Source organism: Bufo gargarizans, unplaced genomic scaffold, assembly GCF_014858855.1.
Source record: "Bufo gargarizans isolate SCDJY-AF-19 unplaced genomic scaffold, ASM1485885v1 original_scaffold_2043_pilon, whole genome shotgun sequence".
Classification (NCBI taxonomy): Eukaryota; Metazoa; Chordata; class Amphibia; order Anura; family Bufonidae; genus Bufo; species Bufo gargarizans.
The window spans coordinates 92405-104624 of NW_025334618.1; the positions used below are offsets into that span (position 1 = coordinate 92405).

Below are 12220 nucleotides of genomic sequence, written 5' to 3' on the forward strand. Positions count from 1 at the left end.
TCCAATGTTTCAGACGGTCTGCTCATCTGTAGGCCCTCACCTCCAATGTTTTATGGGGTTCGCTCACCTTCAGGCCCTCACCTCCAATGTTTTATATGGTCTGCTCATCTGTATGCCCTTACCTCCAATGATTCATACATCTGCTCAGCTGTAGGCCCTTACTACAATGTTTTATGGGGTTTGCTTCACCTTCAGGCCCTCACTTCCAATGTTTCATATGGTCTGCTCAGATGTAAGCCCTCACTACAATGTTTCATACAGTCTGCTCAGCTGTAGGCCCTAACTTCAGTGTTTTATGGGGTTTGCTCAGCTGTAGGCCCTCACCTCCAATGTTTCAGACGGTCTGCTCACCTGTAGGCCCTCACTACAATATTTAATGGGGTTCACTCACCTTCAGGCCCTCACCTCCAATGTTTCATACAGTCTGCTCATCTGTAGGCCCTCACCTCCAATGTTTCATACGGTCTGCTCAGCTGTAGGCCCTCACTACAAAGTTTTATGGGGTTCGCTCACCTGTAGGCCCTCACTACAATGTTTTATGGGGATTGCTCACCTTCAGGCACTCACTACAATGTTTCATATGGTCTGCTCACCTGTAGGCCCTCACCTCAGCATTTTATGGGGTTTTCTCAGCTTTAGGTCTTCACCTCCAATGTTTAATGCGGTCTGCTCAGCTGTAGGCCCTTACCTCCAATAATTCATACGTCTGCTCAGCTGTAGGCCCTCACTACAATGTTTTATGGGGTTTGCTCACCTTCAGGCCCTCACCTCCAATTTTTTATACGGTCTGCTCAGCTGTAGGCCCTCACTACAATGTTTTATGCGGTTTGCTTACCGTCAGGCCCTCACCTCCAATGTTTCATACGGTCTGCTCAGCTGTAAGCCCTCACTACATTGCTTTATGGGGTTTGCTCACCATAAGGCCTTCACTACAATGTTTTATTGGGTTCGCTCACCTGTAGGCTCTTACCGCCAATGTTAGATACTGTCTGCTCATCTGTAGGCCCTCACCTCCAATGTTTCATATGGTTTGCTCAGCTGTAGGCCCTCATTACAATGTTTTATGGGGTTTGCTCACCATAAGGCTCTCACTACAATGTTTTATGGGGTTCACTCACCTGTAGGCCCTCGCCTCCAATGTTTCATACGGTCTTCTCAGCTGTAGGCCCTCACATCCAATGTTTCATATGGTCTGATCACCTGTAGGCCCTCACTACAATGTTTTATGGGGTTCGCTCACCTTCAGGTCCTCACCTCCAATGTTTTCCAGGGTCAGCTCAACTCCTTTATGTGATATAGAGGCTGTATCACTATCAGATATATTTCAGAGCTTGCAAGCATGACAATGAAGTTGTATCAATAAAAATGTGTTCCACTGAATATACAAACTTCTTGAAATGAATGCTACAGATCAGTGGTTATAACAAAGCAGAGACATGTTTTAAAAGTGTTATCCAAGAGGAAAAATTATTGTCTAGCCTATGGCTACATTCACACAACAGTGAAAAACTCACTGACACACTGTCAGTTTTTCATGGATATTTTGCATCATTGTGTGCATCCATTTTCTGTCTGTGTATCCATTTTTTATCACAGTTTTGCATCATTTTTTAAACAACCGTTAATGGGCATTAAAAACTGATGTAGTTCATTGACTTTTGCTACACTCACACAACTGTGAAAAAAGTGTGTAAATGTAGCCATTTTAAATATATATATTTTTTTACATCCCAACCCTTGCAGTGACCTTGGGATATTTTTTAGGCCCCAAGAGTGCCCCCCCTAGATATCAAATGGCCTTCATGGTGCCCAAGTAGGAATAATGGCACCATAGTGCCCCCAGTATGAATAATGGACCCATGGTGCCCCTCCTCAGTATGAATAATGCCCCCTTAGTGCCCTTCAGTATATACACTACTCACAAAAAGTTAAGGATACTTGGATTATTAAATTATTAAGTTCACCTGTAAAAGTTAGAATGCATTTTAGGATCACCATGAAATTTCACCTAGAAGCCAAATATGTTTCTGTGAGTAGTGTATATAATAATATATATACAGTACAGACCAAATGTTTGGACACACCTTCTCATTCAAAGAGTTTTCTTTATTTTAATGACTATGAAAATTGTAGATTCACACTGAAGGCATCACAACTATGAATTAACACATGTGGAATTATATACATAACAAAAAAGTGTGAAACAACTGAAAATATGTCATATTCTAGGTTCTTCAAAGTAGCCACCTTTTGCTTTGCACACTCTTGGCATTCTCTTGATGAGCTTCAAGAGGGAGTCACCTGAAATGGTTTTCACTTCACAGGTGTGCCCTGTCAGGTTTAATAAGTGGGATTTCTTGCCTTATAAATGGGGTTGGGACCATCAGTTGCGTTGGGGAGAAGTCAGGTGGATACATAGCTGATAGTCCTACTGAATAGACTGTTAGAATTTGTATTATGGCAAGAAAAAAGCAGCTAAGTAAAGAAAAACTAGTGGCCATCATTACTTTAAAATGAAGGTCAGTCAGTCCGAAAAATTGGGAAAACTTTGAAAGTGTCCCCAAGTGCAGTCACAAAAACCATCAAGCGCTACAAAGAAACTGGCTCACATGCGGACCGCCCCAGGAAAGGAAGACCAAGAGTCACCTCTGCTGTGGAGGATAAGTTCATCCGAGTCACCAGCCTCAGAAATCGCAGGTTAACAGCAGCTCAGATTAGAGACCAGGTCAATGCCACACAGAGTTCTAGCAGCAGACACATCTCTAGAACAACTGTTAAGAGGAGACTGCGTGAATCAGGTCTTTATGGTAGAATATCTGCTAGGAAACCACTACTAAGGACAGGCAACAAGCAGAAGAGATTTGTTTGGGCTAAAGAACACAAGGAATGGACATTAGACCAGTGGAAATTTGTGCTTTGGTCTGATGAGTCCAAATTTGAGATCTTTGGTTCCAACCACCGCGTCTTTGTGCGACGCAGAAAAGGTGAACGGATATACTCTACATGCCTGGTTCCCACCGTGAAGCATGGAGGAGGAGGCGTGATGGTGTGGGGGTGCTTTGCTGGTGACACTGTTGGGGAATTATTCAAAATTGAAGGCATACTGAACCAGCATGGCTACCACAGCATCGTGCAGCGGCATGCTACTCCATCCGGTTTGCGTTTAGTTGGACCATCATTTTTTTTCCAACAGGACAATTACCCAAAACACACCTCCAGGCTGTGTAAGGGCTATTTGACCATGAAGGAGAGTGATGGGGTGCTGCGCCAGATGACCTGGCCTCCACAGTCATCGGACCTGAACCCAATCGAGATGTTTTGGGGTGAGCTGGACCGCAGAGTAAAGGCAAATGGACCAACAAGTGCTAAGCATCTCTGGGAACTCCTTCAAGACTGTTGGAAGACCACTACCTCTTGAAGCTCATCAAGAGAATGCCAAGAGTGTGCAAAGCAGTAATCAAAGCAAAATGGACCAGCACTCCCAGCATGTCACATTACCACACTGGAAGCATCGGGTTCTAAAGCCTGCAGGGAGCAGAAAGTGTCCCTGTGCATTCAAGTGGATGAGAGGATTATTTTTTTTAATCCTGAATGTTATTTCTTTTAACACAGTGTACCCATTTTTAATGGCTGTTAGATGGGTGTACCTCTGTCAAAATAGTCATTAAAAACAGTCCCATTGATTTCAGTAGGGTCCATATCGCTGTAAAAATGACCAAAAATAGGACATGACATTAAAAAACAGCCATGTAAATAACCCCATAGACAGACTGCAATTGGTTCTGAAAACGACCATCGCCTGGCCATTTTTTCCCCTTCTTGTGAATGCAGCCTTAGGCTACTTTCACACTAGCGCTTTTTGTGGAGCCGTCATTGATCTGCAAAAATGCTTCCTTTATTATACAACCGCGCGCATCCGTCATGAAAGGATCCGGTTGTATTATGTCTTATATAGCCATGACAGATCATCATGAACACCATTGCAAGTCAATAGGGGACTGATCCGTTTTCTATTGTGTCAGAGAAAACATATTCATCCCCATTGACTTACATTGTGTGTCAGGACAGATCCGTCTTGCTTCCGCACCCAATCGTGGACAGAAAAACGCTGCTTGCATTTTGGTGCATTCTGTTTCATTCAGTTCAGTTTTGTCCCTATTGACAATGAATGGGGACAAAAATGAAGCTTTTTTTTATCCGCTATTGAGATCCTACAATAAATATAGAATAAGCTTAAATAAAGTTGTTTTTACAAAGGACCTATCTCATCCCTTTATCCTCATTCCACAGAAACGCCAAGGTCCGAAATGTCCGGCTCATATATATATATATATATATATATATATATATATATATATATAGTGGTTACGCAACATTTAATTTCCTATAAGCTGGATAATGGACTTCTTATTGAAAATCATTAAATAAAATTTCCTTCAAATTGCAAAGAATATCCTGTGTGCCGCATATTTATACTACTGTCTCCTCTCAAGGCAGATCTGAAACATCTATTCTTATGACTCTATGTTGTGTTATTCCTCTTTTATTTCTAGTAGAAATGTATGAATAAATTGTTCACTCAGTTGGAGATGTGTTCCTGCACAGTCTGATGCTGGCAGCATTGATTGGACATGTCAAGTTGTGCACTGACACAACCCAAAATGGTAACACCCATTTGGAAATGTATTTAAAAACTGTTAGTACTAATGATAAAGGAATGACACAACATAAAAGATAATAAAGATTTTTCCATTTTTAATTTTATTTTTATTTTTTTAACCAGGCACCCAATGAATTACTTCCTGTTCACCACTGCTGTCTATGGCAAAGACAACAGACCCCAGGAGCAGAAAGGAAGAGAAAAAGGAGACAGCACATGCCATCTTCTCGTATAGCTGCTGTGTTGGTGCTGGGAGTTGGACCCCCACTGATATGATATTGATGACCTATCCTGAGGATAGGTCATCAATAGTAAAAACCCGGACAACCGCTTTAACAAATTGTTACTGATAGATGCTGCAATTGCAGCAGACAAGAAAAATGCAGCGCGACACTTATGAATTTGTAACTTTAGCTATAATTGTCATCATAGAAAATCATTCCACTTGCTGAAAATACAGTATAGTTACATCTATTCTCATATATTCTCATAGTGTTCTTACACTGGAAAATATTGTAATACTGGTTGGATTGAGAAAAAAAATAATGTATCTATAGCTATTTTTATTTCAACAATTAGAGGTAATTACTTGATATGCAAATGATACTCATTAAATCAGTTTAAAAAAAAATCCATCCAAATTAAGATATAAACAGAAAATGTGAAGATTAGTCTTATTTTAAGTGAGTGGTGTTTCAGGCCATGTGGCCTTTTGATAGTAGTACAAAGCCTATGTACAGTAAACAGCCTGTATACAAGAGAAGCATTGTTTATAGACTAAAAAAATTCATACCTTGATACAACCCTTTTAATACATCTTTATATTGTCTATTTGCTAAGTCTAGTGTTTAAGCTTCCTCAATTTAATGTACTTGGATTGATCACTCTTGTATATAATATTTTACCTATTCTATAGAGGTTGCCGTTTTGTGCTAACATTTATTTATAAATATTATTATTGTTTCATATCAATGTAATGTATAGGTTGTGTAGTTTTACCATACAATAAAGTGAAAATTGTACTGGTTATATTGTATTTTTGGAGGTGGTAAAGAACATACCATGTTAAGGAGCTCTGTATTACATTACAGCCACTGGAATTTGGAAATTAAAGACAAACTCACTTATTGTAAACACTTCTGCCTGCAGACTCATATTAGGCACAATTATCCAATTTAAATGTAATGCTACCTCTGGACACCCTGCAGTTCTATCCATTTTAATATGTCACTGTGGCTCAATCATATTGTAAATATTGGCTCACGAAAACTAAAGATGTATGCTGCATAGAAGGGGGATGGGCTATTGAGTTTAACTTTCTGCCATCATGGAGGCATCTGCAACCAACCTTAAAGGGACACTGACAGGCCGAATAAGCATAATTAGCTGTATATATGTATGCACAGGTCTTCTATTGTGTAATAAAAACATATAAGTCTAACCCCTGTCCACCTTATGAAGACTGTAAAATTATGTTTTATAACCTGATAGAATTTCTCGTCTTTCTGCCCAAGGGGCGGCGTTTCAGCTTTTCTTCTGCCCAGGCAGCCTCCCCCCGACCGCCGTTCTGAAGCACCGCCCAGCAAATCAATAGTCACTTCGCTGGGCGACTTCTGCTGTCCCCAACGTTCCGAGATCCAGCGCATGAGCCCGGCACCCTCACTGGCCGGGATCACATTGCGCCTGCGTCCCCTCTGCTTCTTTGAGGCCTGCTTCAGCCTCTGCGTTCTGCGCCTGCGCCGGGCACTTTTCTCAGCAGCGCAGAAGCCGCCCAGCAAAGTGAATATTAATGAGCTGGGCGGCGCTTCAAAACGGTGGTTGGGGGGAGGCTGTCTGGGGAGAAGTAAAGCTGAAACGCTGCCCCTTGGGCAGAAAGACGAGCTATTCTATCAGGTTGTAAAACATCATTTTACAGTCTTCATAAGGTGGACAGGGGTTAGACTTATATGTTTTTATTAACAATATAAGACCTGTGCATAAATATATACAGCTAATTATGCTTATTCGGCCTGCCAGTGTCCCTTTAAAATCTATGTTTTCATAGAAATTCCAGAGCATCGTATCTCGAACAAATCTTCTAGCACTAGTCCTACAAAGAGAACCAATAGTTGATACTACAATATAGCTTTTAGAAGCTGAGAAATGACTTTATTAGATTAAAATTAGGAATTTAAATGTCAGTGGTAGGTCAAAAGTAGAGATGAGTGAACGCGCGTTTCACGTAAAGCTTCTTCAGGGGGAGAAGGTATACCACTCAGGTACTTATGCCATGGCTCCATGTGGGCAGTTGTTCTGTAGTTATCCAGGTTTTATATATGGTTGCACTATGCACTTTATATTGTCTGTATCACTCTGGATCTCCATTCTGGGTTGTCAGTGTGGCTTTGCCTTAAAATATACTTTTTAGGTATCCGGTTCATGTTATTTATGACGTCATTTGGATGATTTTATTAGTCCGGTTTTTCCTATATATATGTACGTGTTTATACATCAGTGGTGCCGTGTTTATATGTATATACTTTTTCCAGTGTGCTCTGTATCCACCTCAATATTATTTCTTATCTGTATTCTATTTTTATTGTCTCGTGGAGACCTCAATAAAGTTTATACTTATTCATATTCTTTTGTGCCACCCATCCTTCCTTTTTGGTGTCCATGGCCAATCATTATCTCAAATGTTTGGCCAGCTTAGGTCCCATAAAAGTGGGTAACTGCAATAGCTTGGATCTTCACAAAGGGAGGGGTCACATACTACAGTGCTACTAATCAGATAATAAAAATCATTCTGTAATCTTATACAACATATTAGGGCTTATTGTGTACCAGTATTACTGTTACAGAAAGACTGTTTACCATTTAATACTATTTTAAGAATAGGTTATTGCATGGATATATTCTAGAACATTACCTGTTGTTGACAAATTGTCATCAACCAAAACAATCATGAAAATAATGTTAAAATTCCTGTTTACCTAAACAGAGAATACTAGTGTGCCACACACACCTATCTTGAATGATAATCTACAAAAATAGAAAATATATTTTATATACACTTGAACTGCAAAACCTCTCCTCTTCACATGACTCTGCAATTGTATGATTATCTAGATCCCTTCTGAATAATTCAATATTCCATGTACAGTGCTATCATATAAAATAAAAAGTTATTTGCCTGCAGTTAGAAATTTTTGAGTCTAGTGAATGTGCAATCCAAGAAGACAGAAGAAAATATAGAAGAAATCAGTATGCAATTTATGTATTTGCTACAGTGTATGTCATAGTTTTCTTGATACACATCTACATTTCACAGCTGCTGTGTCTCTATAAGCATTAAATACTGGAAGGACAACAGATGTAAATCATAACGGGATATGGACCAAGTACACGTTTGGGGAATGTTCCTGATCTGTGTCTGGGTTTATCTTATCCCACATAAATATACAGAGGGATACAATTGAATGTGTCTGACTGCAGTAAGTGTTGTCTGTGAATATAATATGTATATGTATAGATAGTAGTAACATGGGGGCGATAAGGAACAGGGGTGGCCAGCAGCACTTATTATACAAAATACATCCACCCATAAAATCCTGCACACCAATAAGGCTGGGTTCACATCACTGTTATGCATTTCTTTATTGTTTTACGTTATAACATGGCTATAACGGAAAATAACTGAATCCATAAGACGGAAATCAAAACGGAAGCCTTTATGAGGCATTCCATTTTGATCCGTCATAATAGAAGTCTATGGGCACGCATAACAGATCTGTCTGGTTTCCCTTATACAGGACGGAAACAAAGTCCTATTGAAGTCCTGCAGTGTTCAAGCAGCATAGCGACCACATTTGAGCAGAGGATTCATCATTAGACAATGGCCAATATGATACAATAAAATATAATTCATAGCAGACGTTATATGAATTAGTCTAGAGCCAGTATCTTTTGGAAGCTACATTTAAACTAAATTCTTTTGAATAATTTGTTAGTCAAAATACAATTGTAACATTATAATGTATTAATCAGTTTTACCAATTTACTCACCCTGGTGCAACAAATTGCTAGCAAAGTAACAGTATGGATGTTATATAAATCTTAACAATGCTCTGATGTTCCTATGGGCACACCTAATTAAAACTCATGGTATCTGAACATATATTATGCCATAACATGATACATTTCTGACTGAATGTATCTTTTTTTTTTTTTTACCAGATCCCGGAGGTTACAATGCCACTGGAAAAGTTAACCTTTTAGGGGATAGCCCTATTGACAAGTTTAGCTAGCTTAGATACATTTATACTTTCCAGATGTTGTGCACTGATAGCACCTCCACCAGATACAGGGTGGGTAATCTATTCCAGGTCATCAGAGGAAAGAATCTATGGACAGTCACACACCCTCTTGGACTGGGGCTTCTTTTATCTTTCTATGCTAATAATGTTTTTGGTTTTCTTTTTCATGGAAAATAATTAGATGGACTGTTTCTAAACCCCAAACAAACTCTTGTGTGTTTTTACATGAAAAGAGACTCACAGACAAGGGGGAACTGCCCACCTGAATGTACATGATTAATAGAGAAGTTAAATGCAGGATGGAAGATACAAATGTCAATGTGATCATGAAAATTATAGCTATCCCATGGTGCAGATCAGAAGTGCCTAGGATATCTATTAAAACATTTAAGATGCAACCAGTTAGACTAGATCTATCTACAACACATAGTGTTATTGCATATGTCTAATGTTATGTCTACGTGGTTCTGTCATACCACAGAAAATATCTGATGCATTAGCAATTTAAAATAGAACACAGACATACTGGAAGTAGATGTTATCTATTACACAAGTCAAACACTTAAGCCATTGTTAGACATAAGATAAAAATAATTTATCATTCCCTTTGTTAGAGAAATCTAGTGTAACAAAGTTGAACATTCTACCACATGCCACTTATGAGTAGAAATTTGTGTAATTATGTGATTTTACACCACTGTTGCCATTTTTGAAAAGTTGATGGAAAACTGGGCGTGATTAGTTATGTTAAGTATGTTTGGTTTATCAACTGACTTTTTGAAAATTTGCAAAAATGGCACCATCTTAATCCACTATGGGAGTGGTGTAAAGGAGGAGCGTGTTAAATCTAAAGAAGCAACAAATGCAATAAAATACTGTATCAATGAGAGTTTGCTGCAAATTATAGCAATGCAGAAAGCAAAACCGACTTAAATTTCCCTCATGATAGTTCCTATATTATTGTGTGACCAAGTTAATGTTGATAAAAGTTATAGCACCAATAATTATATGTCTTATTACTCCATATTAGTACAGACCAATAAAAAACAAACAAAAAAACGACACAGTCAGTTTTAGCATTGGTGTTTGAAAATAATCCAGTTCAAAGGTTATAAATATTTAAAACATCTATCAATAACACTGTTGCAATCAGATTTGGGCTATTATATACTTGTCTAAAACTATAAGCACTCTAATTATTTAATGACAATTAAAAACAAGATATGACAAAATATTTCTGCACCTCTGAAATTAAGAACTCTGGACCATTGACAAGATAGTGAATACCTTAAGCTGGATACATACATTAGTCTTATTCTAGTCGAACCCTCCCTCTAATGTGTGTGGGGAGCTGCCAACTCTCACTCAACAGATGATGTTGGGGGAGACAAGGATATGGTGAAATGGATATTTTTGTCCAACCTTTTTATTCTTCTAGGAGATAAGCTGCTGCCAAAAGTGTCTGGCAGTGGCTTTCACTGCTCTCCCCATAGTTTAGCCAAGCCAAAATTTTATTTGTATGGGAAAGCAAAAAGGGAGTTGGGAAAGAGAACAGTCGGCCCACAACTATTGACTATGTATGCCCTGCTTTAGGTTTGCCTCCCCCCCTTCAAATCAAGGCTTATTTTGAGAAAATTAGAGATAAAACATTGAAATCAGTCACCAATAGCCTGAACTCAACTACAAGGTGGACAATGCTTGCTATGAAGGCATGCACATTAGGCAATTAGGTCCCCAGCTAGGTCCCCCCCCCCCTGTGTGGCACACATAGTAAACATACAACATTTTTAAATCTATCTAATGATGCCCCTTCTAGTAAGACATTGCCGTTTTTCACCTAACTGATGTGTTCAGATCAGTAGTCAGAAGATTAGAGCATGTAGATTTAAGATCTTAGCAGTTTGCCAAGTACACTTACAAAAACTACAAGACTGAGAACAAAAGAAGCTACTAGCATATATATCTAACAATATGAAATGTCAAGAATAAACAACAAAACAAACATCTGTAATGCAGATATTACTACATACTGAGATATCAATACAGGCATACCTGGATAAAAGCCACATATTAGCAAACTATGCCAGCTGCTGCCAGCCAGCCAGTAACCACAAACAGCAACATGTCCTATTTTACACTCTCAAAGCATTACAGATATAAGCAAATACGTTGTCTTTTATGTAAAACTAACTATAGAATTGGAAACCATTTCTCAAAAGTCCAAAAGATATCCTTTGTCAGGAAGGGTGTTGAAGGGTCCATCACAGTACCTACCTTCAGAGAAACAGAAAACCGCAAGCAGTAGGGTAAGGAAAGCGAGGTTCCTCATATCCATGCTCTTGTTGCTGCTTTTGTAGTAAGGAGATGTTTGCTGTACAAGATTAAATCTGAGAATGAGCTGCTCTCAGTGTGGAGATGCCTGGAAGTGCAGTGCTGGGGGTGGGGAGAAGCTCAGAGTGATTTATCACCTCTGGCATGTTATTACATCCTTCCTCTATTAAAATAGTTGGATGTAAATCAACAAAGCTTTATTTCACTATGGGTAGGTTATCTGCTAATAGAACAATTTATTTCAGCTGCACAAATCTTGGTAATTTTGATATGATGTGCCCCATCATCCGATGGATTGTTTTAATTTGCAAAGGAGCATAGTGAACTGGTGGCATTGCTGCGCATTCCATCTGGTACTTTCACACGTGCGGCAGAGGATTCCTGCAGGCAGTTCCGTTGCCATAACTACCTGCAAGTTCCGGCAATCCAGACGCAAACAGATGCATTTGTGAGGCGGATCCGGATGCGGATCCGTCTCACAAACGCATTGCAATACCAGATCTGTCTTTACGTTTGTCATTCGGAAAAAAGGATCCGGTATTTTTTTTCTTTTCTCATTTTAAAAGGTCTGCGCAAGCCGGGCTGTGCGAACAAGTGGATTAAGGCGAGTTAAATATTTTTATTTTATTTTTTTAACCCCTCCAGCCCTATTTTACTAAGCATTCTGTAGTAAGAATGCTATTATTTTTCATTATAACCATGTTATAAGGGAAAATAATAATAATTGGGTCCCCATCCCGATCGTCTCCTAGCAACCCTGCGTGAAAATCGCACCGCATCCGCACTTGCTTGCGGATGTTTGCGATTTTCACACATCCGCATTCACTTCTATGGGGCATGCGTTGCGTGAAAATCACTGTTCATGTGCACAGCCCCATAGAAATGAATGGGTCCGGATTCAGTGTGGGTGCAATGCGTTCACCTCACGCATTGC

General features: G+C 39.2%; 1 protein-coding gene across 1 annotated transcript in view; it reads right to left on the reverse strand.

The window, feature by feature from the left end:
• The window catches only part of CXCL12 (C-X-C motif chemokine ligand 12), a 91542-nt gene extending 80194 nt beyond the window's left edge, over positions 1-11348 (reverse strand). The window contains exon 1 of the mRNA XM_044274756.1: positions 11230-11348. Coding sequence (XP_044130691.1) covers positions 11230-11290 — 61 coding nt within the window. The 5' untranslated portion in view covers positions 11291-11348. The remainder of the gene's footprint in view (positions 1-11229) is intronic.
• Between the last annotated feature and the right edge of the window lie 872 nt (positions 11349-12220).